The 27,495-nt window shown below is 47.7% G+C and overlaps 2 protein-coding genes across 3 annotated transcripts in view; both read right to left on the bottom strand.

Moving 5' to 3' along the window:
* Positions 1 to 1,564: 1,564 nt before the first annotated feature.
* Positions 1,565 to 18,927, bottom strand: NKRF (NFKB repressing factor). Of its 2 annotated transcripts, none has more exons than XM_075538969.1 (3): positions 18,212 to 18,927; positions 5,573 to 5,703; positions 1,565 to 4,568 (listed from the first exon to the last, which is right to left on the bottom strand). In XM_075538969.1, the coding sequence occupies exons 1-3, from the start codon at positions 18,475 to 18,477 to the stop codon at positions 2,614 to 2,616; spliced, it is 2,352 nt and encodes a 783-aa protein (XP_075395084.1). In that variant the 5' UTR covers positions 18,478 to 18,927; the 3' UTR covers positions 1,565 to 2,613. The 2 variants fall into 2 exon arrangements, with proteins under 2 accessions (XP_075395084.1, XP_075395085.1); XM_075538970.1 differs by having other exon boundaries at positions 5,573 to 5,722; positions 18,212 to 18,341.
* Positions 18,928 to 26,370: 7,443 nt separating this feature from the next.
* The window catches only part of SEPTIN6 (septin 6), an 84,414-nt gene continuing 83,289 nt past the window's right edge, over positions 26,371 to 27,495 (bottom strand). Inside the window, exon 10 of the mRNA XM_075538127.1 lies at positions 26,371 to 27,414. Coding sequence (XP_075394242.1) covers positions 27,405 to 27,414 — 10 coding nt within the window. The 3' untranslated portion in view covers positions 26,371 to 27,404. The remainder of the gene's footprint in view (positions 27,415 to 27,495) is intronic.

Here is a 27,495-nt window from a genome sequence, read left to right as displayed (position 1 = left end):
GCTGTCCAATGGGATCCACTAGTTGCAAAGTAGGGGCCCTGGTAGTACAGGGGTTGCTCCTTGGGGCTGCTAACGGCAAGGCTAGCAATGTGAAACTACCAGCTACTCCACAAGAGGAAGATGAGGCTTTCTACTCCTGTAAAGAGTTAGTCTTAGAAATCCAGACAGTTCTATCCTGTCTTATAGGGTTGCTATGAGTCAATCTAATCGATGGCAAGATTTTTTTTGAACTGCATGAATATCCTGTCTGACTCATCTACCAAACTGGAATCAAATATAACATTTCCTTACCTTCTCCCCTCTAACTCAAACCCCCAAAGCCCCTGTCATTTGGGGAAGAAAGAAATGGTTCTAGAGGGCACATCCCTTAAATTCCTAAAGCCACTCTTATGCAGAGAACGGAAGACTGGCTATTTAATTCATTAATTGATCCAGCAATGAAGTAAGGATGGTCAGATGACTTTGTCTAACATGCTTTGGACATGCTAGGAGAGCCCGGTCCCTGGAGAACCACTGATCACACTTGATTGAGGGTCAGTGAAAGATGGACTGACTCAGTGGCTTCCACAATGGGCTCCAACACAGCCTTGCTTCTGAGAATGGCACAGGCCTCGGCGGCAGGCATTTCCTTCCGCTGTTGTTTTAAGTAGGGTCACTGTGAGTCAGAATAGGCTTTGGCTTGGTTCCTTTTGCCAGAATGAAATACACATCTACCTCATTTCTCTTCCCAATCACAGGCCACACACTGAGCAGGGAAGGAGTGGAAAGCAAATAGCACACACGCTAGCCATGGTGGCTGCCAGGTCTGAAGCTCCAGGTGTGAAAATAATCCCTTTCCATTGAAAACAGGTTGACCTGGCCACCACGTCAATAATATGTAAACAAACTTTAAGTAAAACAAGTTCTGTTTATCGTGACTTCTCACTCACCCGGGATGCTAAATGGTTTAGACACTGTCCTAAACTGCAGGCCACTGGAGATGTTTAATGGCCAATATTTAATACTCATTCACCTGTCAAGTTCAACATGATTGATCTGCATTGCACAAACAGAATCATGGTCTGCTGTCCAGAGCCAGTTTGTTGCTCCGGAGGAAGAAGGGGAGGGGCGGGTGACTGGTTGGCTATCTGCTCAGGCATGATCACCCACGTGTGTGTTCTGGTGTTGATAGTTTGTGCTGGAGGGTTAGTATCCAATTCACGAACACCTCTTGGCCCTTTGTCATGTTGTGTAAATCTACCCTCTACCTGAAGTGACTGAACCAATCACTACTCACAAATCTGCCATCACAGTCACCCTCCCTTCCTGCTTATACAGGTTTGCAATTGAAAAAAAGCAGCCTTTCCCTGTACCACACTAAAGCTGAAGAACCTAATGCACCTGTTCCGACTTCCCTCCGAAAGCCAACATACAGACAAACCTAGGCCTGATCTAATCCAAGGACTGCCCGGATTTCACTTCTCCCAAGACCACCCCCTTCCCACCACCGTCCCCATTGCCAGCACCAAGTGCCCTTACCCAATTGCTGCTCAGAAATAAACAAAGCACCATTTTGATGAATTCGGGCTCCTTTTATTCAGGAAGCAAACAGTCATTCTTTTTGTACAGTGTTGGTTTTTTTACATCCCAGAAGTAAGCGAAAATAGCAGTTTTAAATATGTTACAAAGTTGGCTTTTGAGGCTTAGTAAGCTTTTTGAGAGAGGGACCAGCCAACAGACCTTTTCAGCATGAGAGCATCTAATGGATCTTCAGTCTTTTGTATGCTACGCTCTACCACAGCTGTGGCTGCCCCGGATGTGGCCGCACATCCGGAACGCAGCAAGGCCATATTGGAGGGTCGCTGTGAATCTCTCTGCAAGGCACCAAGAACAAACAGTTCAAGCTTCCTCTCGTCTGACTGCAGCATCAGGGTCTGGCTCCTTTCAATTGCGCTCTCTCAAGTAGTGCTCTCTCAGCGTGAAGACTAGAATGTGTTGAAGATTCAGAGATCACAAGATCACAGTAAATCACTCCTGATATTCTGGAAATCGCATGTTAGCATGTACGTGTAATTGATGGAGAAGTTATAAATAAAGGAACGCTACTTTGTCTTTTACTTTCTTTTCATGGGTAAGAACATTTACACGTACAGCATAGCTTTACTGGTGGACACTCTAGAGCTAGTGTCACATGGTGAAAAGGAGGTTACTACGAAATGACCTGACAGCTTCCAGAATTCTGGTGGCAAGGCTCTAGTAGTGTGATGGTAGCCGATGTCGAGATTGGTGCAGATCGCAGTGCTACGATGGTACCCTTGCACATGAGAATTTCTTTTGCAGGGTCAAATTCCACTTGGGAGACGTGTTCTTGCTCGAACAAGCAGCTAACACCCAAGGGGACACAGCAATAGCAAAGACACAAAACAGTCACTGCACAATGCCACCTTCTGGGGGTAAGCTACTACAAGCGGACAGGATTTCTCCAGGTTCCAATACCCAGTAATCAAGCACTAGATGAAACGAACAAGGTCGACACATCGTCATGAGTACACTCCGTGACCAGGAAACCGTGATGATCTCTTCTCTGTAAGTAAGCTGCCTGCCTGGGCACTGACAAAATCAACACGCGAGAACTCAATTTGCTTGCGGCATGACGAGTTCGTAGTGCCCCACCTGGCCTTCCTGCTTCAGCTGGTCCAGGAGGTCTTCCTTGCGCCTTTTTCTCCCCACCACCAGGTACCGGTCATGGCCCACCCCGTGGGACTTACTCTTCAGGCCATACTTCTGGGCGATCTGGTGGATCTGCTTCCGCTCGTCGTTGGTCAGCTCAGTGGAAAAAGTCAAGTCCGTGTGGCTCTCCGAGCGGGCATAGTTTCGGATGATCTGCTCTATATCTCGCTTGGCGATCCGGTTCACTCGCCCCACGTCCAGCCCCAGCCCTTCCCGCTTATGCTGCTCCTTGACCGAGATCGGCTCCCGGATGCCTTCGCCCGATTTGCCGAGCCCACCCCCTGTCCAGCCCATCTTCCTCAGCAGCTGGTTCCCGATGTTGTCTTCCCGGATTTGCTGCTTGTAGGCCTCCGCGGCTGAGCGGCCCCGGATCTCATTCCTGGAGATCACGTCCTCCACGGCGCCTTTCTTCAGGTTGTTGATGACGGTCGGCTGGGTCTTTTTGAGGGTTTTCACAGCTTCCCCTGCCGCTTCGTACTTGACGGTCTTCTTCACCCCGACGGCTTCGGCAATGACTTCACTCTCTAGGATCACCTTGCATTTCCACCGCAGGCCGGTCATCCTCTCAAAGACGTATTCCACCGTCATGCGGTTGAACTGGGCTGTGTCATTCAGCGTGCACACGGGGTTGGATGAATTCTCATAAACCACGAGATCCTTGATGTCTTTCTTCTTCCCAGATCCCCGCGGTGAGGAGCTGGCTTGGCACTGGGAACTCTTCACCGACGGGTAAGTGGGCTGCGTCTTCTGAAGAATCTTCAGCGCTTCATCGGCCGCGGCATGCTTGCTGGTTTTTTTCGTCCCGTATCCTTCTGCGAGGCAGTGATCTTGCAAGAACACCTGGCAGCGCCAGGTGCGATTCGGCATCATCTCGTACTTGTACTCGACAGACATCTTGTTGTACGACGCCGAGTTGTTGAGGATGCCGATGGCATCATTTGCGTTTTCCGTCAGCACAAAGTGGGTCCAGTGTTTGGCCGAAGCATTACAAATCGGATGTCCGGAAGCATCTTTCGCCAACACCACCAGCTCCTCGGGTGCCTTCAGGGCCGGGGGAATGTCGTAAGCAGGCATGCCCACCTGACACACCACGAGGTCCTCTCCGAATATGTGCTTGAATTTCCGCCGGATCACTCGAACCTCAATACGTTTCTGCAGGAGCCTCACAGCCAGTTCGGTAGCTCGATCCCTGGACCCATTCTTGCTGCCGGCGTAGCCCGTGGTCAAGTAGATGTTTTGGCATCTCACTTCACAAGCATATCCATCTATTAGGAGTTTCTTGTTTTTAGGGATGTCAGCAGGTGGGATCTCTTTCAGAGGGGCATATATGTACTCGGGATTGGTCTTGCAAGCTTGGATGCAACGAGTTAACATGTACGTGTAATTGATTTTATCGGAGCCAGCAGTCATCTCAGGATTGGAAAGGTTCTTCCAGATAGCGGCCATTAGCTTTTCAATAAAATACTGCTTCTCAGCTACCACGGACTCAGGGAATGTCTGCGAGGGTGAAGGCTCGGCAGGGGCTAGCTGGGAATTGGTCTGCTGGGAGGCGCTGCTCGGGGCAGGGTTTCGACCATCGAAACACATGTTGGCGGTGACAGGCTGGTCTTTCGTGAAGATGAATCCGGAGGATTCACAATACTGAGAATCCCCGTCTTGTATGCTGAAAGAGTCTTGAGTGTAATCCTGGCAGAAGTCTCGAGGCATGCTGGCAAAATGCGTTGGCTCGTTTCCCTCTTTGGCGTGAGGGCCGTAAGGATCTTCCTGTCTGTCATCTTTTGAACTGCTAGCTACAAAATGGACAGGCTCAAAACGAGGTCTCGCCTGGAATTTGGCTTGCTTTTTAGGAGGATTCTGACCTATGGAATGAGTGAAATTTACAATTCATTACAAAGGGAATGTTTCACCAGCCCCAAGCAGCAAGAGCGGGGGTTAGAGGGGAGGGCAGCAGGAGGAAGCATACCAATCAAATCAGGGGGCAAGCGTTATTGTTGGCACAAGACATGGCCCATCACCACGACTTTCCATCACTTCAGGGCAGAGACTCATCGTTAATGGAAGGTCCCAGCATTAGGAGGATGCTCCCTTGTCCCTCTTGGTAGGAAAGGCACTACATGCGTCGCCACCATGCATGGCTAGCCGGGGCTTTTGCACTGAATGGGGTAAAAACACAGGTGAAGTCTACTCTGAGTAGGGTGGGGGCATTTCAGTATAATCTCTGGCCACCTGTGTTGCCGGCAGGGGGCGGCTTCTAATGCCACCGAGATGCTGAGCAGAGGCATGCACAGCCCTTTCTTTAGTGTCGGAGCTGAGTGACTGCCTCTCCGATGACACTGTTCACAGCTCAGACTTAAAAACACAGAAAAATCCCACAAAAAATCATCAGAAAACCACCCAACAGTTCAACCTCCAGTTCTTCACCCTGACCTCTCTGGTACAAAAAGGGAGCTCCCTCAATTTTATTTCTAGATCCTGAGAGATTGTCGGGGATACCGAACTGGAAGCTCAGGGGTAAGGGTCCCCCAGACACTACACCAGCGCCGCTGCCTCCTTCCCAAGAGGATTCAGTTACTGCCAGCTAAAGTGTTCAAGTTGGAGGCAGACATCAGGGCATTTATTCGACGGGAGTGTTATTCAGCATTCGGTTTGTGGGTCTACTGAGCAATCTTAAAAAAAGTTTTTTAAAGAAAAAAGTACCCAAAAAAGGTACAGGATTATAAGGTGAGAACTTTAATATCAGTGTCAAACCCAATGTACTTAAAACCACAGACTACACTCAGGTGATAAAAAAAGTAAGAGAAGAAGGAAAAAGGGGCTATGCTGTGCCTTTAATTTCCCCCCTTCCAGAAACCAGCATACTTACCATCACAGGCAGAGAGGTGGCGCTTCTGACCTTTGGACGATTTGGGCAGCATCAGATCATATGATGGCATCTCCCCGATATCAATACCTTCAGCCATTCGGAGGATTTTTTCCATCAAGTGTGGGCTGTACCTAGTCAAGTCAATATCATCTACAGTTAAAACAGAAAACGACATTTTTTTTGTTTTTGTCTTTTAAAAAGCCTCTAAATTCAGCTGGTCTTAAAACTGGCCCGCTGCACCTTCTATCAGGAGTCTCTTAGACAGAAAACGAAGAGGACCATCCTCGCCCTCAAAATCCTTACAAATCAAATTATTTTCCTAGCGAACGAGGAATTGATGTTATTGTTGCTAGAACCAGGATTTTTACACCTGACACACAAGTAGAAAAAAAATCAAGAAATTTTTAGTAAGGATGTCTTACATCTTTAATTTGAATGGAAATTATCAGTATAACCTTGTGATTTCTTTTTTTTTTCAAATGCACACATGCATAGAGAGTCCAGTAAAGGGTCAAGAAGTGATACATGTTAAGGGCTACCGGGTTGTTAAGACCTAGACTGCAGGCCCCATCAGTTCTCACTAAAAGGAGTTGAGCTCCTTGGCGATATTCACTGACTCTGGCTCTGTTGCAGGAAATTTTGAAGAGCTTGGGAGATCTTCTTATACCAAAGGGCCATGCCAATAAGAACAGTAACTACAATGTACTCACACACATCAGATATGTCAGAAAGAATCTATAAGTTCATCATGATGACAATCATAACTGGGCACCTTTGGAGGATGGTGGGAAATCCAGCCTCTATTCTGAATACATTGGGTTAAGCTTCTTCACAAGTACTGAAATGGAAGGATGTTCCTTTGAATACTAAGCTGCACCTGACCCAAGCCATGATCTTTTCTGTTGCCTCATGTGCATGTGAAAGTTGGACATTGAACAAGGAAGACTGGGAAAGAGTTGATGCATTTGAATTGTGGTGCGCTGGTGAAGAATACGGAAAAGTACCATGGACCACTCAAAGGAGTAAGTATGGACAAAGTGCTCACTGGAGGCAAGGAAAGTGACACTCTGTCTACCATACTTTGGACATGTTCTCAGGAGAGACTAGTCCCTGGAGAAGGACATCATGTTTGTAAAATACAAGGGCAGCAAAAAAGAGGAAAGCCCTCGACAAGATGGATTGACACAGGAGCTGCAATAATGGTTGTGAGGTTGGTGCAGGACTGGACAATGTGTTGTTCTGTTGGGCACAGTCGCTATGGGTCGGAACCAACTCAACAGCACCTGAACAAAAACAACTCTGGACACCACGGACTCTCAGAAGAATCAACAAGTCCATCCTGGAAGAAACACAGCTAGAAGGCTCCTTCAAGACAAGGATGGCAGGTCTCTGTCTTACATATTTTACACATGGTATCGAGAGAGACTAGTCCCTGGAGAAGGACAACATGCTCAGTAATGAGGAGGGACAGCAAAAAACAGGAAGATCTTTGATGAGATGGATTGACACAGTGGCTGCAGCCATGGGCTCAAACATAACAACTGTGAGGATGGTGCAGGACCAGGCAGGGTTTCAGTCTATTGTACATTGGGTCGCTATGGGTCGGAACCTACTTGACGGCACCTAACAACCCTACTCTGAACACTCGCACATATTAAAGAAAGGAGGCAAGTATCTATCCTGCAATTATCTTTCCTGTTCAGATTGTACCTCAGAAAAGCCCAAGAGTCAGAGGGAAAACCTTTCCCAAGAAGCATCCAGGCTGATAAGTGAAGGAATGACAGACCATTGCCACTTTGCAACACAATGAAATAATGAAGTCAGCCGATGGTCACCAGTGGCTGATGTTACAATGAGGAGATGGAAAGTGGATGGGCATGAGTCCAGAAACAGACCCATGCAAATATGGACAGCTGGCTGGTGACACTGATGCAGAAGTCATTCCGTGGTGCTGCGGTCAGTGGGCATCCCTGGCAACAAATAAACCTATTGCTACCCAAGCTGCCCTTTGGGTAACAAAACCAAACTCAAAGGTAAAACATAAAAGCTATAGAACTTTTAGAAAACCCATGAGAGAAAACCTAGACACACGGGTCTCAAAGTTGACAAGAGGAACAGGCTCCATAAAAGACAAAACAGACAAGTAGCACTTCACCATGATGAAAACACAAAAGGACCCTGGGAAGAGGAGGAAGGCCAGCCACAGGCAGGAAGAAAAGAGCCACCAGGTCTAGGACCAAGAATACAGTAAGGCCTCTCAAAACTGACATGTGGCCGCTGAGTAGATTCCGGCCCAGAGGGACCCTGGAGGACATGTTTTAATTGTTCCCTAGGGCTTCCAAGGCTGGGCATCTTCAACTGCAGCAGACTACACCTCATCTCTCTCCTGCAAAACGGATGGTAGGCTTGAACCACCAGCCTCCTCTCAGTTACTGGTCCGATGCTTAACCCACAGTGCCACCAGGATGCTGATGCAGCAGGCAGCACTAGCCATCAGAAAAATGCGAAATACACTGCTAATGATTGGGGAGATAGTATAGAGAAATTGGAATTGCCATCCACTGTCAGCGGGACTGTAAATGGTCCGGCTTCTACGGAAAGGTTTTGGTGGGTCTTCAAAAAGTTAAGCATAGAATTACCACCTGATCTAGCCATTCCTCTCCTGGGTAGAGATTCCAAAGATTTGAAAACACAGACATGAGTATCTGTGCACCGACAGTCACTCACAAAAGCCCAAAGCTGGATATCATTGCGTGGCCACAAGACAGACAAAATGTGTTGTGCGCACATCTAACAACCAAAGACACACTCAACAACCCAAATTCACAGCCATCGACTAGAATCCAACTCACAGCGACCTTACAAAGGATTTCAAAAAACTCACTGCTACCGAGCTGACTCTGACTCACAGCAACTCCATAGGGCAGGGTAGAACCGCCCCCGTGGGTTGCTGAGACTCTTAATCTTTACTGTAGCAGAAAACTTCCTTTATTGCCCACAGAATGGCTGGTGGTTTCCAACTGCTAACCTTGCAGTTATCAGCCCATGAAGCCACTAGGGCTTTTTTTTACCGAGTTTGTCCATCCTTATGGGAAAAGCCAGCCTCATCTTTCTCCGAGGAGGGGCTGGTGGACTCAAACAGCTGACCTGAACTGGCCATTAACTACCCAACGCTTACCCCGCAGCACCACCAGGACTCCTTTATATACACGTAACGGTGTATTGTTCAGTCATAAAGAGACATAAAGTTCTGATAACATAGTATGACATGGCATCGTCGAACCCTGACAACATTATGCTGAGAGGAAAAAAGGCTGAAAATGAGAAAATATTGTATGAGTCCACTTATATGAAATAGCTACCAGAGGAAAACGAAAAGAGACGGAAGATTCCTGATGGATAGCAGGGCCGGCGGGAGGGGGATTACTGTAGAAAGGGCCCCGAGTGCTTTAAAGGGTGAGGGAGCAACTGGGAGTGGTGACAATAACCTAACATGGGAGACCGCTAAACCAGCGGTTCTCAACCTGTGGGTCGCGACCCTTTTGGGAGTCGAACGACCTTTTCACAGGGATGGCCTAAGACCATCAGACAGCACATATTTCCGATGGTCTTAGGAACCGAGACACCACTCTATCTGTCTCCAGGCTGGTCCGCCCACATGCAGATACACCCACATACGAGTACCCAGTGTGAAGACTGTTACCAGGCTACACCATGCTTCAAGACAACATTTCATTTAGTTGTCATTAGAAACAAATATCTCACAATGTATAAATACAGATTGTTTTTGTGCTGAATCAGTATGCTTCAATTATGTTTAATTTGTAACAATGAAAATGCATGCTGCATATCAGATATTTACATTACAATTCATAACAGTACCAAAATGACAGTTAATTAGCAACGAAAATAATCTTATGGTTGGGGGGGGGTGTCACCACAACATGAGGAACTGTGTTAAAGGGTCGAGGCATTAGGAAGGTTGAGAACAACTTCTCTTAACAAAATCAAACCATCCGGAATGCTAGCCCCACAAGCTGATCAGAATGGCGAAAACACCCATCACCAAATGAGGGCGATGATATGGAGAAGCAGAATTGCTTGCACACTGCTGGGGTAAGCCTCAAATGGGACTGCCACTCTGGAAAACAACCAGGAAATTTCTTATGGAATTTACATTACATTAAATATGACCTTGTAATCCTACCCTTGGGCATTTATTTGGGAGGTGGGGTGGCATGGGAGGAGACTTATGTTGACACAAATACTCGCCCACCAACGTTCATAGCAGCTTTAGTCATGAAAGCCAAAAACCCAGAATCAGCCCAGATGCTCCAGCAAGTGAATGGCTACATTGACTCTGGGACACACCTGCTAGGGAACACTCTCACAGCCATCGAGTTGATCCTAACTCATAGTGACCCTGTAGGATAGGGCAGACCTGCCTCTGTAGATTTCTGAGACTGTAACTCTTTATAGGAGTAGAAAACTTCCTTTCTCCTCTGAAGGAGCTGGTGGCTTTGAACTGCTGACCTTGTGGTTAGCAGCCCAAGCTGCAATCAGTCACCACCATACAAGGCAATGAAGTATTGGTACATGTGATATCCTAGGAGGGCTGGAGTTTGGCGAGTGTGGTTAGCAAAGGGCAGCACGAAGAATCCTGGGGTACTGTGGCAACTCAGCATGTTGCCAGAGGTGGCAGACATGGAAACCTGCGCCATTATTTCCTACAGTGGCGGGTGCATCCACCATGGTCTGAAGGCAATGTTGATTCAAAGAAAGTTGATGGGGAGCTTTCCAATAATATGGACACCATTCAGGGTGGGCCCATCTGACCTGTTCACATAGGGGCCAGAGCGCACTCTCTCTATAAAGTTATCTGTCTCTGGAAAGCAAGGGAACCTGAACCAGTTCACAGAGGCCTGGTGGGAAGGAGAAATGTGTCCCACAAGGATAGAAACATCCCAGTTCAGAATGACAGAAAGACTGACAGATCTTCCAATCCTTGTTTGGATCTGGAATCAAACCAATCAGCAATAAAGATCCTTTTCCAACAAATAGCAAAAAGGCAACATTGATGAGGGATTGGCTGATGGGAGGAACCGACTGTGCACTTTGCTGCCTATCAATACAGGCACACCTAGTTGTATTATGCTTTGCTTTGTTGTGCTTCACGGAAACAGGTTCGTTTGTTTTTTAAGCAAATTGCCATTTCCCCACCACCTTGCATGCACTTTGCGTCTCTGGGTCGCATCTTGGTCCTTTCTCACACTATTTCCAACTTTTCATTATGCTCATGGACTACGTCTAGTGTACATGTAAATGTTCTAAGCCCTGTGAAGCAAACAGTTAGTGTGACTTGCTTGGCTGCGATATTTACTGTCTTACAATGGTGTGGAACCAAACCCGTGCTGTGTGTGTGTGTGCGCGCGCGTGTGTGTGCGCGCGCGTGATGCCTGTAATGGTAGTGTGATCTTCTTTTTTAAAATCCTTAGATACACACTTCAGCATTTACAGGTGAAAGGATGCCAGGATCTGTTTAGTCTACTCCCGACAACCCCCTAGAAGCGTAAATGACATGTCACACAGGGTGCCTGAGTGACACATTTGGCTTCACTTCATAAGCACGCCCCTTTCTCTAAGGCTTGGCTAGCATTTCGATGATAAGGGCAACCCAATGTCCTTGGGTCGATTCTGCCCCAAAGTGACTCTCTACCGAATTTCTGAGGCTTTGTGAATCTTTAAGGGATGAGACAGTCCCATCTTTCTCCCTTCGAGTAAGTGACTGGCGGGTTTGAACCACCGCTTTGCAGTTAGCAGTCCAAAGCTTCCCGCCTCCAGGGCCCGCTCCTTCACTAGTCAACACAATCGGCTTTTCAGGTTTTTACCAAGGAGCCATACTGGCCCAACCACAAAGTCGGTGTTTCGAACTCATTAGCTGCTTCATGAGAGGAAGATGAGGCTGTTTACTCCCATACAAATGTCCAGTCTTGGAAACCCATAGAAGCAGTTCTACTCCGTCCTATAGGGTCACTGTGAATCAGCACTGACTCCATGGCAGCGAGGTTTTTTGTTTGTTTTGCACCAGAGTTGGACTGATAATGGGCGAGACATACAGCAGTGAACACTGCGCTATTCAAAGAACAATGCCCACCTGGATCTAGAGTCTTCTATTAAGCCTACCACCACCAGGACGGTATTCCTATGTTTAAAATTCTCCAAAAAGGAGCTATCCAGGGATAAAGTAGTTCCACAAATTTGAACTCCCTCAAAGCTGGGAAGCTTTTGTTACTTTGTTTTCCTCAATGGGCTCAACACTTTTAGTCTGTACACATCGGAAACCCAGAGAAAACACTACAAAGGTAACCACGGATAATATTTGGGGATTTACCTTGATTCCTTCTTTTGATTTCCACACTCCTCTCCACTGCGCCCCTACCCCATCCAAGTCATTATTGCCTCATCTATGCTGATTTGCCACCTGGAGATGTGTGTGCGATGCTGGGGGGGGTGTCTTGTTTTTCAGTTATGACATCATACATATTTTCTGCAAGTCATTACCCTGTGAGTTTCGACGGCTATACAGGAATCTCTGTTATGGAGGGACCATGATGCACAGTACCATGAAGGCAAGTCTAATGGAACAATTTCAACATATGCTAACATATACATAGTATATCAACTAAGTCTGCTCATGTATCCAGTTGGTTGCAAATGCTTAAAAAGAAAAGTAAAAAAAAAAAAAAAAAAACAAGAAGCCCGAGCGGATCTTCAGGATTCTCAAAGTAGATCTACGAGTAATGAGGTTTCTGGAAAGCTAGGCTGCCTTTTCATGGTCCCACCACTCTTACAAAAAAATATTTTAAAATATATTAAAGTGCTTCATCAGGTCCAAATTTTAAAAAAACCTGAGGTTTGAGCATTAAGCAAAGATTAGGGTTGCCGATTAAAATATTCCATATGGCTCCGAAGGTTCCTTACAGCCTAAGTGACTAATATACAGCCACATTATCGGTACCTCCCCAATGCCCATTAATTGGTGTCTTCCACGCTCTTCTTTCTATGCTTAGGAGCTCTGGTAGCAAAGTGGGCTATGCATTGAGTTGCTCACCACAAGGGCAGTGGTTCAAACCCACCAGCTACTCTGTGGGAGAAGGCTGAGGCTGTCTATCCTTATAAAGGTTTAGTCTCCGCAACTCCAACAGGCAGTTCTATGCTGTCCTATAAAGTTGCCATGGCTTGGATTCGACTCAATGGAAGGGAGTTGGATGTTTTCTGGCTGTGGTTAGCTTCTTGCAGGCAACTCTATATGTACTGGGCTCCAACTGTTGTGACCCATAGGGCATTCCCTGGCCGATTTTCTGGTGGTCCATCTCCGAGTCTTTCTACCTAGCCTTTTTAGGCTGGACTCGCCACTGAAACCTGTTCAGCATCATAGCCACACACTCCACTGCCAGACGGGTGGCGGTGATGCTAGAAGAGCACTGGCTGGGAATCAAACTTGGGGCCCTTGCATGGAAGGTGCGAGCTCTAACACTGAAGTCACTATTTAACGTAGACTTATGCACTTTGCCTGCTGTAGGAAATGCTCACTTGTCAATGGAAGCCCAGTCGGCACCTACTTTTCAAACTCCAGTCAGGCAGGTTTCCTTCAATGTTACACTGCCCCTCTTAACTCATGTCTCATCGAAGGTGGATAAGGCCAGGGTATTGCCCCTGGTCCTATTGAGCAAGGCTGAAACCCAGGGCGCTCTAGCTAACCATTGTCTTGGGAAATGTGTGTGTATATGTAGGCATATATAAAACCATTCTTTTTCAGTAAAAATTGTTCTGTACCCTGGGAGTCAGTATGGATAGTTAAAAGCTGTAGATGCTTAGCATACTAGCTCGGTATGAGCCATAAAACCAACCTTAGAAATTCCTCGCAGGGGAAAAAAAATTCCTTCCCGGTTGTTTACATTAGTGAACCAGACACAATGAAAAAGTGAAGAGAAACAGTGTTAGCTATTTGCGCTTTCTGGTGGCCTAGAAAGGCGTCCAGCTGGTGCTGTTGGGTAAACATTGGGTTGTGAACCGCAAGGTTGGTCATTCAAGTCCACCAGCTGTTTTGCGGGCACAAGATGAGGCAGTTGGCTCCTGTAAAAATTCAGTCTCAGAAACTTTCCCCTCTGTTTATAGGGTTCCTTACGTGTCAGGATTGCCTTGCTGCTAGTTGCCTAGAGAGGAGGCCTGGTGGCGCACACGCAAAAGGTCAGCAGCTTGAACCGCCCTGCCACTCTGTAGGAGTATCATGAAAGATCCCACCCTTGGGAGCACTGCTCTGTTTTTACGGGGGTCACTGAGTCACAAGCCACTTCACTGCAACAAGTTTAGTTGCCTGCACTGTGTGTGTGTGTCTGTGTATGGGGGGGGGACAACAACCCATCAGAATGAAAAATACCTTCTGATAATCTATAAAGCAGAGCTGCAGAATGTGGTCTCTGTGTTGGCAGCATCAGCTGGACGCTTGCTCAAAAATGCCAATTCATGGGCCCCACCTCATGCCTACTGAATCTGAACCTCAGGCTGAGGGAGGGGCATTAGTCGGTGTTGGAACAAGTCTTACAAGGGGTTCTGATGCTCACTGAGGTTGGAGAACCATGGTGGTACATAAGTGTCAGACCGAAAATCACCAGGCTACTGGTCCAAACCCCTCCTGTGGGAGAAAATGAGGGCTGGTTGCGCCCATCAAGATGTAGCGCCTTGGTGGAATCCTTACAGATGGGCTCGATTAGTCGGAGCCCACTGGATGACAGTAGGCAATGGCAGTAGTGTCAAGACTCATCGGAAGGAAATTGCCGCTCTTGAGAAACAGAATGACAAATGGCTGGCCTCCTTGTACAGCTGAGCTCTTCTTGGCTTGCTCTCATGATCAAAGACTCTCAAAGGTATCTTTGACCTTGGGGGGTATTTCAACTGCTATTAAGCAGCTTGTGCCAGAAGTACAGGGTGTCCCTTGTACTCTTCCTCCCTCCCAACTGTTCACAAGCTGTTGTGTAGGTAAGTGAGGAGCCTTGAACAAGGCAACAATGTATGTTCAGCAGCTGCCGGCAGGTCCATTCTGTCAGTGACTCTTGCTACTCTTGCTTCATGAGGGAAAAGAGGCAGATGAGAAAGCCAAGAAAGCCTGGCCAAGTCACCAGCAACAGGTATGGGAATCCTCGGAATGGGCCTTTCCTGTCTATTGGGCTGATGGCATGGGGGAGTGAGGAAGGACAGTTCTCGAAATTCATTATGGTCTCTCTTCCTTTCTCTTGAAGTAGTGTGGGCCTGGGGCTGCTGACAGTGAGCTCCACAGTTCAAACCCATCAGCCCCTCCAAGGGAAAAAGATGAGGCTGTCTGGGAAACCTTATATGGGCTCCCTATGTGTCAGAATCGACTCTATCAATCAGAGACCTGCCCCTTGGGGTTTCCAAGGCTGTAAATTTCTAAAGGCGTAGACAGCCTCATCCTCTTCCCCAACCCGACTAAGGAGCAAGTGGTAGATTCAAACCACTTCCCTGGTCAGTTAGCACCTCAATTTGCAGTCCACTGTACCACCAGGGTGCAAGTGTGGTGAAGCCTGAAGCTGCTTTTGTGAAAACTACACACCAGCAAACCTATGGGCCAGGTTCTTCTAAGGTTGCCGAGAGTCGGAATCTATAGGATGGCATCCGCTTTGTGCTTTGTTTGGTAAGATCTAAGTTCTCATACATAATGTAGGTATTTCTGTTTAGTCAAGCAATTTGTGATGCTCTGGCAACCCTTGTAGTGACTGAACTGTCCTAACTACAGTGGGGCATGCTGACTCACATTTACATACTGTATGGAGCAAGGTGAGGAGCCAGGGTGGGGTGGGGAGTGGACATCATCCTGGAGGCCTCTTTCAACACCTATTACCACTGGCTCCTGGGGTGTAGTGGGTTACAAGCTGGGCGGCTAACCTCAAGGGCAGCAGTTTGTAAGATGAGACTGTCTGCTCCTCTAAAGATTTACACCCTCAGAAATCCCCAGAGGCAAATTTATTCTGCCCTACAGGGTCACTATGAGTCAGAATTGACTCGATGGCAGTTGAGTTGCTTGTTTTTATAACCACTGGCCTAAGATCTCTGGGTGACACAAAGGGCTTGGGTTCAACTAGCCTACAGGTTGGTGGCGCTAATCCACTGTGGAAGAAAGGCCTGGCAATCTGCTTCTGGAAAGATCAAAGCAAGAAGACCCTATGGAGCAGTTTTACTCTGTAATATGTGGTTTCTGAGTCCTCATCAACTTGACAGCAACCGGCCTGGTTTTGTTTACTATTGGCCCAGTGGTGTGTGTGTGTACATGTGCACATGTGTCTTTGGTGCCCTGGCTATGTTTAAGGCTGCCGTTCTTCGAATGAAATGCTCAGACACCTTGATGTGGCTCGGGCCAGCAACTTTCTTTTCATTTCTGGTTGGCTCATCATTCTCAAATACAGTAGCCATGTCCTAGCAGGAAGAGTATCATCATTCAGGACATCAGAAGAGCTGGGTTCTAAAGGGAGACTCCGGATAGGGCAAGATGTAACAAAATAACAATCTGTGGATTATCAAGGGCTCATGAGGAAGGGAGGAGCGGGGAGGGAGGGGGAAAAAAGAGGACCTGATGCAGAGGGCTTAAGTGGAGAGCAAATGCTTTGAGAGTGATTAGGGCAAAGAACGTACGGATGTGCTTTATACAATTGATGTATGTATATGTGTGGATTGTGATAAGAGTTGTATGAGCCCCTAATAAAATGTTTTTAAAAAAAGGATCTGGGTTCTAAGCCCCAATTGTGGGACTTTGGGCAAGGCACTAAACTTCTTGGCCTCCATTGATTTAGGGGTGAAAATGAATGAGAGCATAAATATTGTAAATGTCCTGAATATCCTAAAATTGAATGTTCCCTCATTCAACACACCTTTATTGAGCTGCTACTAAGCAGCAGGTGCTTTTCTAGGCACTGGGGATCAACATGTGAAAGTCAAATCCCTTGCTCCTGGGGACCTTCCATTCTAGTGATAAGGTTAAGATTATCAACACAAAGGATGGCTATGCTCCTTCCCTGAGACCCCCCTACACCCCCTCCCCGCCCAATTTTTTAATGGATTCAAATTCTCTGCAGCCTTTTGGGATATTAAGCAGACCTGTAAGCACTGGATAAAGGGCTCTGGTGATGCTGTGGGTCAGTGTTGGACTGCTAACTTCAAGGTTGATGGTTCAGACCTACAAGCTGCTCCACAGAAGAAAGAGGAGGTTGTCTGCTCCTGGAAAGATGGATAGCCTCACAAACCCTAGCGACAGTTGCTGTGAGTCAGAATCGCCTTAATGGCAGTGGGTTGGATTGGACAGGGGTGGTATCGACAGTATGCAACATTCTTAAGGGGTAATTACATTGATCAGACTTGATTAATTACTGAGGGTTCCCCAGTGGTCCACAGTTGCCCCAGCGAAATTCACAATCTCTGGAGGCTGGAAATATGCGAACCCTGAGAAATTGGAGAAAATGAACATTTGTGGAGAGCAAAGCTAAGGAGCACATTGAATGTCAATCAGTTCAAGGGAAAAGGGGGGCAGTCCTGTCTGTCTGTCTGTCTGTCTATTAGAGTCATCCCTGGGTCTGAATTGGCTGAATGCGATTTGATTGTTTTCCAAAATCTTTCATCTTTCATTAAACACATACACATACACACACACACACACTCTCTCTCTCTGTCACTGCAAAATCTTTCATCTTTCATTAAACACACACACACTTACACACTTTCTCTCTCTCTCTCTCTCACTGCAAGGCTGGTGCATCAAAAAGCAGCTTCCCAGGTGATCAAAGGAATAGTTAGCCTGTAGGACCTCTTTTAGGGGGACGAGTCTGAAGGACAGAGGTCCCAGTAGCTTGTTTTTAGAAAGAAATGCGTTGGAACCACACTGCAGTCTCCATTGAATGCAAAGAGCTTTTAGGGAGGCCTCTTCTAAGGCACTGGGCTCTAAGGGGCTAAAACAAACTAAAAAACCCACTCTGAGGCCAGATGTGCAGTCTTCTTATTCCAAGGAGGGCAAAGGTGGGCACTTCATTTCGAAAACAGTTACATTCCAGTTCTTTGTTTGAGTCCTGACACAATATGTGCTAGGCAAACCCTGCGGGCTAGGAGCCCTCTGGAAAACCGCCTGCTTCCCGAGCAGAGGACAGCTGGGGGGCTGGCAGGTAGAGGGAGGCATCTGATGCAAGGGGCATAAGAAGAAAATGGTCAGTCCCGCAGGCCCTCACAGCCCTGCCAGTGGAATATACTCTGCGGATTCTGCATCCTTTGAAAGCCCTATGCAGGTCCCACGCTCCGCTCATCACTACCACCTCGCCATCCCACTCTTCCAGGTGCTGCTTGAGCTCCAAGCCCGGTCCTGACGGGGGTCATCCCTGCATCCTTCGACCTGTTATGCCATCCCTTGCCACCTCAGTCGGCTACCCCAGCCCCCACCCCCAGCCCGCTATGGAGCCCTCTGGTGTTTTCTAGCATCCTCAAAACACCACCCCCCCACCCCCGCCGCCGTCAATACCCTCATCTGTATCCTGCCTTCATCCCTTATTCCCACCCTTCCAGGAACCCCCGCGCCTGCCTCACCTGCAGCCCAGGAAAACGTGGTTGGTCCAGGCAGCAGAGAGAGCGAGTAGCTGGTCGAGGGCAGCCCCGGGATAGCTGTGCAGGTGCCGGCAGATGAAGCTGCGCCGCAGAGCCCACTGCCAGTCGCTTTCGTGGCTATAGCGCCACTGCTCCAGCACTGGTTCGGGCGGGGGCGGCGGGAGGGGCGGCGGCGGCGGCGGCGGGAGGGGGGGCAGCGGCGGCGGTGACAGGAAGTCGCCCCCCAACAGCAGACGTCCGCCAGCCATCTTCTCCGCCCCCACGCAGGGGCCCCAGGGACGTAGCTGATTGCGAGCGCTGCGGTGGGGGCGAGGGTGCGGGGGTCCAATGGGAGGGTCGCGGTGAGGAGGGGCGCCCCGGGGCACCAAGACAACCAAGGGGGGTGGGGGCTGGAGTGTGTGCGTGGAGACACCGTGAGAGAAGGGGAGCACGGACAAGCTCACGTCCTGCCGCCGGGCACACGCCCGCTGCGCTCCACGAGCTGTCACACAGCGGGCCGGGCCGGGCCGGGCGCCCCGCAGCTCCGCGGACCCACGCACTGCGCGGGGTAGGGGAAGGCGAAAAATGCAAAGAGAAAGAAGCCAGCACGCTCTGCTCCCCTCCTTCTGGGCTCAAGCCGACCTACCCCGCGTGCAGCCTGAGGTTGTGAGGCCAGTGCGCAAGCGCGACGGCTGTTTCCTAACTTCCAACTCCCGTTGGCGAATCTCGCGCGATTCACTGGTTTCCCTCCTATGACAACCGGCAGGATCCTTTGACGCATTCGGGTGACCAACGGAGGGCGGGGACTTCGGAAGGGGATTTGAGCAAGGTTCTCTGAGGTTCTGGACCCGGGTTCGGCTAAATCCCTGGAGGGCACACTCGGGCGCTTGTTGGCAGCAATGGCGCGCGCACCTGTCCTTTTCCCAGGGATTTCTTAGCAGTGCGACAGTGGGACCGTGCCCTTTGGGAGGGTCGGGGTTTGGTCATCTTGATACTTTTTTACCGCTCGTGTCAGCTCCCCAAGGTGCGTTTTCTTCCAAGGACAGCTTGAGAAGTCCCTTTGAGTCATGCCTCCTTAATCTTGGAGTTTATTGCGAAAACCCTCAAAGTGAAATAAATACTTGTGGAGAAAACCATCCACCGCTCTCCTTTCAAGCCACCCACTTTCATGGTTCTGAATTCCATTCCAACCGCTGGGAAGCACAGATAATACACATTGTGACACAGCTGCGATCACGAACACAAATAACTTTGTACTTGGAGCAGCAATTTAAAACTTGCAAGATCGAAAAAAATTAATGAAAAAAACTTGCAAGATCAAAATAGGTCCAAAGAACCGCTGTAACATTCTCACAGAGAAAACTGCAAAGTCACTCTGTGGCACCTTCCCGGGATCTGCTCCTCTTAGTCCCCTCAATCCCCACCTGTAGTTCATGAATTAGAGTGGGAATTGACCCACCACCTAGTGTGTGTGGTCAGTATAGTAGGAAGACACAGGGAAAAGGAACTGGGGTTTCTCTGTTGTCCTGGAGACGGTTGCATTTCCGACAGAGAGCCGGAGTCCTGTATAAAACACTGTGTCCCAACAGCAGGACCTTTGGATGAGGAGGAGCTGCCTCATTACCCTCTTGAACTCTTTAATGACATTCCTGACTACATGACACATACATGTGTAGGGATATGAGTGCTGACTGCTAAATCAAAGGGAGAGAAAGCATCGGAAAATAGTTTTGTAGTTTGGCTCAGGAAAGAAGGAAAGCTACATCGGGATGGGAGTAATTTTGATGAGGGGCAGAAGATTTTCAGAGACTTGTCGTTTCTCCCCACCATTTGCTTATTAGTAGCGGAGAAGACAGAACAAGAAAACAAGTCATTCTAGAGTGGAGAAATTGGGCAACATCTTGACGCCCAAATGAGAATGTTCTGTTTTTAAATGGAATCTCAAAAATACTGATGTCAGAAAAGATAAAGAAAGGTTGTTCCAGATGAAAAGAGGCTAAAGAGGCAGGAAACAACGCAATCTCCCAGATGGGTACTGTGGGCAAAACCCAAGGCTATATGGTATCTGATAGACTAAAGTACTGTATTGGAGATAAATGTATAGATTTTGAAAACTGTCTATAGTTATTTTAAGGGAATGCTTTTTTTAAAATCTTAGATTAGGTACACTGGGATATTTATGAGTTGTTATAGCAGTACTCAGTCACTAAGAATTGGGTACTGAGGAGTGGGGTACTGCTCCAACAAATGCCCCAACTGTGGCAGCTGTTTGGTAATTGGGTAATGGATAGTAGCCTGACGAAGTTTAAAGTGTTTAATAGTAAAAGTCTAGATTACCTTACAGTTGAAAGCTCCGGAGGAAGTGACGTGAGCTATAGAGAAAGTGTCTATTCCCATAAAGAATACATATGGCACTGGCAACAGAACATAGCTAGAATGTGAGTGTTAAATGCGCTTCTGCCACGAGTTTAAAGGAAAATGATAATCTTTTAACTGATTAGATAATGGAGAAGGCTAGTGCTTTGTATACAGTGGCAAAGAACTCGAATGATCTTCAGACAGTAGAAGGTATATTCTTATTTAATGAAGGAGGGCCCAAAACCAAATAAAGAGTTGTCTCTCACCCCCTTACAGAAGGTTGCGGGGAGGAGATGAGCCAGTCTGGGTGCAGTGTAGCAACAATCAGACATTCAACTTTCCTCTAGTTCTTTTTCCTCCCCGTCCACTAGCACGATCCCAATTCTACCTTACAAATCTGGCTAGACCAGAGGATGTACACTGGTACAGACAGGAACTGGAAACAAGGGGAATCCAGGACAGATAACCCTTTCAGGACCAGTGGTGAGAGTGGCGCTATCGGGAGGGTGGAGGGAAGGTGAGGTAGAAAGGGGGAACCGATCACAAGGATCTACATATAACCCCTCCCTGTGGGACGAACAACAGAAAAGTGGGTGAAGGGAGATGTCGGACAGTTAGTTTAAGACATGATAAAATAATCATAATTTATAAATTATCAAGGGTTCATAAGGGAGGGGGCGGGGAGGGAAGGGAAAATGAGCTGATACCAAGGGCTCAAGTAGAAAGCAAATGTTTTGAGAATGATGAGGGAAACAAATGTACAAATGTGCTTGACACAATGGATGGATGGATGGATGGATGGATGGATGGATGGATGGATGGTGATAAGAGTTGTAGGAGCCCCCAATAAAATGATTTTTAAAAAAAGAGCTGTCTCTAACCTTCAGCACAATATAGAGTTGCTATTTTTCTTCCCTATAGGGAGTACATGCAGACCAGAAATGTTCTAAAGTCCACGCCAAACAAACATAGAGGTATTGTTAGATGTGGAAGAACACCAGTGGATGGTTTCGTGGCCAGACCACTGCTTACTATCTTAATGCCTAAGTGGTGGTGTAGTGGGATACACACTTAACTACTAACCAGCGGGTCAGTCCTTCAAGCTCATCAGCTACTCTGTGGGAGAAAAATGAGGCTATCTACTCCTGTAAAGATTTCTAAAGCCTGTGAATCTCATAGAGGCAATTCTACTTTGTCCTATAGGGTCACTATGCGTCAGAATGGACTCAATAACACAGAGTTGTTTCCTGTCTTTCCTCCTCCCCCTTCCATCTTAATGCATGACTCTCAAGGAATGCCTGGATTTTAAATGAATGGTCTCAGAACAAATCCACCCCTTTGACAGCTGCATGATACTGCAGAAATGGGACATTTCAGATACTGCCTCATCTGACTAAGGGATTAGTTTAGGAGTTTTCAAAACATCCCATATAGTGACTGCCTCTTGATGATAATATTTGCTTCGGAGGATTGTTATGAAGACTTAATGACTTAACGTGGAATAAGTTCATCAAATAACTTGCTCCCCCGAGAACCCCTTAGCCATCCTTCCAGATTCCTCCAGGATGCCACCTTCCCGGCGAGGTCCTCCTGAGTCCACCTCCCCCATACTCACTGCCGAATGGGAGGCTCCCTCTTCTGGGTCATGCTACTGAACTGTGCACATCCCTCATTCATCCTGTCATGCACCATCCCAAAGTCACTGGGTGGCAGCTCTGTGCTAGAACTCTCTCCAGTCCTGGGAAGATAATAATATCACAGAGCCCCTGCACCCAAAGAATAGACAAGAAGGAAGCAGACATAGAAACCAAAAACTGTAGTAAAGGTAGCGTGTTTGACAGGCGAATATCCTGGGACCTATAGTGGCTGGGGCCACAAGGAAGGGAATAACAGGGCTACCTAAAACAAACAAACTTGGCTGCCATTGAGTCGATGCTGACTCCTAGTAACCCGACTCATAGTTACCTGATATGACAGGTTAGAGCTGCCTCTGCATTTCCGGGATTGTAACTCTTTACAGAAGTAGAAAACCATGCCTTTCTTCCTCCGAGCTGGCTGGTAATTTTAAACTGCTGACCTTGCTGTTAGCAGTGCAAATGCTTAACCACTATTCCACCAGGGCTACTAACAAAGCAAGCAAACCTTGTGACTCTGTCATAGTACGTTTTTCTTGTCTGTCTCCCCATTTGACTCTGGGGTCTTCTGGACAGTCAACAAATCTAGTCGGCACAGTGCTGAAGGCCCATAATACTTTTAGGGGTCCATGGAGATGGTTTCTTCTCATTTTAAAATCAGAAGCAAAAGATAAGGTGAAGTATAACAGTACTGCCACAAAATGATAGAAACATCTATGAAACAAAAATATCAAAAATGGGAAGCTACTGTTTTTGACATCTCTGTCTAGGGCTGTCCACTTCAGATGGTGATGTTACCGGCTCTCCAACTTTTCCTCAAAGAAGTCTCCGCTCTTCAATTTGCACCCTGTCAAAAGACCAGTTTGAACATCTTCGAAGGAACTGAACATGCTTCTTTTTATTGTTCCTTGAGTTTGGAGAACAAAAAGAGACAGTTTTTTCTGCTCTCCAAGAACGAGCAGGTGCATTGCTGTGATGGTGAACCAAAAATTCCCCAGGTCCTTGCCTTTATCTCGCCAAAGCAGGCTTCGGTTTTTTCCAGACTTCTTCCTAATAGGCCCACGAGTGTTCTTTGAGAACACCTATATCAAGGGGACCCGTTTGGAATCTCAATGTACATTCATCCACAATAGCAAGAAGATAAAAAAGCACCCGAAACACTAGAATGATAAAACCATGAAGCACTTCAGGGCGTGTGAACACTATGCTGAGTGAAATTAGTCAATCACAAAAGGACAAATGTTATATGAGACCACTATTATAAAGAAAACCCCAAGACAAATGTTTTCATGCCAAAGGAAACATACATTGGCATTATGGGTGGGGGGCAAGAAAATGAAGAAATAGACGAGGGTAGACAGGTGTTGGTTTGAGTGAAGAGAAATCAAAGTGGGGTAGGGCCAGCTATTGAGGGACGGATATGTATCTTCAGTTGTATAGTATAAAAGTGATTATCTGAAATGTAAACTCCTACCTAATTATTAATAAAAATACGTGTACAAAAGACAGTTACCATAACCTTCTCAAATGACCTCTATGCTTTGAATTTGACTGGTCAGGCAGATCTCCTCCAAGGCCACTGTTTTGATTGGACCCTTTTTTTTTTTTAAGGCACCTTACCAAGACTCAGACACGTGTGTTTCTTAAAGGACTTGAATGTAGCCATCCACTGGTCACAGAGACACGTTTAAACACATGCTATTAAGAAGAAAGGTGTGTAGGACCTGGCATACTAGTACCAATAACTTTGTGCTTGTCCTTATAAAACAATGAGGATATAATGAATCTATCTGGCATTATTTCTTTTATACCAATGGTCATATCATCTTAGATCTGTATATTTATTCCATGGGAAGGAGTCCAACAGAAATGATAATGTTGACTTCCTTTGAGGGCTGGGCCCCTGCTTTCCTTGTCTTTGGACACCCTCCCCCTTGCCCCCCCCCCCATTGCTAGAAGGGGAAGGGATGGATGGTTGGTGGATGGATGAAGAAGATTAAATGGTGTCCTATTTGTGTTCAAAGGACACCGCATCGTATGCTTCAGAGACACCTCATGGGACAGAAACATGGACTAATGTTAGTGCTTCCATCTGGAGTCCTGGTTGCTCAGGCATCCAGTAAGCAAGGCAAACATGGGCTTACTTGTGCTTACTAATCGGTAGAGGAGAATGTCGCATGTTTTGCACATCAAAGATGCAATTCTCAATGTGGGGCAATTCTATGCTCCAGGGGCACTTGGGAATGAACGTCTGGGGATGGTTTTCGTTGCCACCCCCTGGGCGGAGACTGGGAGTGGTAGGGGTGAGCACCACTGACATCTAGTGGTTAGGGGCCAGGGATGCTGCTAAGCATTCTACCAATCAGCCCCCCCCCCTCCCATCAACAGACTTATCCAGCCCCTACATCAGTCCTACTACAGAGAAGTCCTTGATTAGAGGACCCCAAGGGGGAATACTGTGGTACAGGGAAATATTTATGCAAAATAAGGACCGCCAAGGCACCCTGGTGGCGTTGGGCTGCTAACCGTGATTGGAGCCCATCAGCCACCCCTCCAGAGAAAGATGAGGCTTGCTGCTTCAGTAAAACTTTTGTACAGCGCGGAAGGACCCCCCCACCCCCCAGGAGCAGTTCCACTCTGCCCTACAGGAATCAACTCAATGTCAGTGGGTGTCTTTTAAGAGCTACTCTTGCTTCGACGCCAGATATTTTACATTAATTAGCTCATGTAGCCTTCACAGTGATACTGCAAGGGAGTGGCTGATAATCCTTTTTAAAAAAACACAGAGAAATTATTAATACAGCTTGTCCCAGAGCACACGGTTAACAAGCCTAAAGAGCTGCGGAGGCTGTATTTTTCCACAACATCCCAGTGCCGGCCTCTCTGCTCATTGTCATGCTGTCCCCTAGTGGGCAAGTTTCGCAAAGGCCGGCAGATGGTGTTTCCTCAGACTCTCAGCATGGGGGTGACATAGTTTAGTGGGTTAAGCACCGGGCTGTGACACAGGTTTTCCGTTGGACCCACCAGCCCCTCTGAGGGAGAAAGAGTTGGCAGTTCTCTGTCCTGCAGTCACTGTAAGGGGAAATTGCCCCGACGGTGGTGGGTTTAGTATCCCAGATACAGACCTTACATACCTGGGAAAGACAGACCACTGGTCTAGCCTTCAGCGTGTGGCCATTAGGGAAATGGGAAGTGGAGCCAAGGAAAGGGATCCCTCATGCCTTCGACCACAACCAGAATTAGGAACACTGTCCCTCTTACCCATTCCCATGTTTGAGGTGCGGGGGTGGAATCCTTCCCTGGTGGCTCAAAATGTTACTTTGTGGACTAAGGTGCCCCTGACTCATGCCATGGTACGGACAATTGCTTTCTGTGCATGTCAACATTGGACACTAACTGAGGAAGACCTTAGAAAACTCCATGCATTTGAATTAAGATGCTGGAGAACATTATTGAAAGCACCACAGAAGAAATACGGCCAGTGAGCAACTTCGAAGCAAAGAAGGTGAGATTCATCTTATACACTTTGGACATGTTGTCAGGAGAGAGGAGTCCCCGGAGGACAGCATGCTCGGTAAAGTGGAGGGGCGGCGACAACGTCCAGGAGATGGGTGGGCACAGTGGCTGCCGCTATGGGCTCAAACTGCACCCACATTGTGAGGGCTGAGTTGCGTTCATTCACGCATAGGTTCGCTATGGACTGGAATCAATGAACAATCCTCACCGCAGACTGCTTTGCAAAAATGAGGAAGTCCTGCGCACGTTTTCCCCTTCCGGAATTGAAACTCACCTGAATCTCATTTGTAGGCCCTGGCGCTCCACTTCCTCCTAGATGATAATTAGTTCAATGGATCAGTTCAATCCCTGCTAATTAGATGGGGGGAGGGGAGGGAGGCTTTTCTGCCTACCCCACCCTTTTCCAATGGGACAATTCTGGAAGATCCCGTGGAGGGAGGCTTTTCTGCCTACCCCACCCTTTTCCAATGGGACAATTCTGGAAGATCCCGTGGGCTGGAACCTCCCTGAGCCACTCCAACCCCTTGGTTGAGGAGCAGCCACCCACCCACTCACCCTGGGGGCACACCCTGTCACGCCCCCCCCCCCCCCAGTCACCTAGTGATTCAGGATGAGATCACACAGCTGTTGAGCATTTCTTGGAATTTTATTGAAAATTGACATGGACATTAGAAAGGTATCACGCTAAACAGTGCTGGTTCTGGGATGTTTCTCCTGGCAAATGAAGGCCCCCGAGGGGCAGTGACCGATCACACCTTTGAGCAAAAAGAACCAAGGAGAAGAAAGGAAAACAAAACAACAACAACAAAACAAACAAACAGATTTCTGGAAAACATGCAGAGCAGCTCTCTCGAGAGACACAGGGCAGCGGAATGGGGATGGCGGTGGGAGCCTATGGACATGGACACACTCACATGGTATTTTGAGGCAAGGCAAGGCAAACTAGTGGGCTCTGGGCAGATTCGTCAGCCTCGCCGCTCTGCCTCCGGCTCTCAGGCTGAGCGGAAACAGATGTCAAAGCTCCAACTAGCTGTGGAAGGGTGGATGGAGTCATTGTGCTCTCAACTAAGCAGAACCCCCTCGTCTCTCCCTTCTCCACCCAAGGCTTAGCTAGTGGATTCATATGTCCCCCGTGCTGAGGTCTACAGGTCTGTGAATGCTGAAAAAGATACAAATGCTGTTGGCCTTTCGCTTCCATAATCCGAAATGTGTACTAGTGGCTGTAGGCAGGCAACCCCTGGAACCGGAGAATTGTTGTTCAAAAAGAAAAATACAGTTCTCCAACAATACCTTTGGGACAGCACCGCCACACCCTCAGCTGGGTCTCCTGCCCCAGCTCACTTACACTTGGGTGAGTTCTCCTGGAGTTGTCGCTGAGGTTACAATGGGTCCCTTCTCCAGCTCGGCCGGGCTTGTCCTGCCTTGTTAGGTTAGAACAAGAGACTTCCATTTAAAATACCATGTAAGTCAGAAGAGAGCGTCTTGCCTGGACACGGGGACACATGAACACTTGTTGAGTGAGGGTTTGTGTGTGTGCGTGTGTGCACGCACGTGTGTGCAGGTGCGCACACGCGCCATCTGAGGGCAGAGGGGGCTGGTTGGTTTCTGGTTTGAGACAATGTGGAACCCTAACTCTTCTAGAATGGTAGTCTTCTCCTTTAGACTTAGTGCAGCTGCTGAAGACAAGATTAAAAAAAGCTGGAGAGGGAGAGAGAAAGAGAAAGAAAACACGAAATTAGCCAAAGAGAAAGGACATTCACAGTGAGGCGGGGGTGGGGC

Source organism: Tenrec ecaudatus, chromosome X (genome assembly GCF_050624435.1).
Source record: "Tenrec ecaudatus isolate mTenEca1 chromosome X, mTenEca1.hap1, whole genome shotgun sequence".
Lineage (NCBI taxonomy): Eukaryota > Metazoa > Chordata > Mammalia > Afrosoricida > Tenrecidae > Tenrec > Tenrec ecaudatus.
The sequence above is the reverse complement of the archived record's forward strand: the minus strand, read 5'-3'. Positions and strand labels throughout refer to the sequence as shown.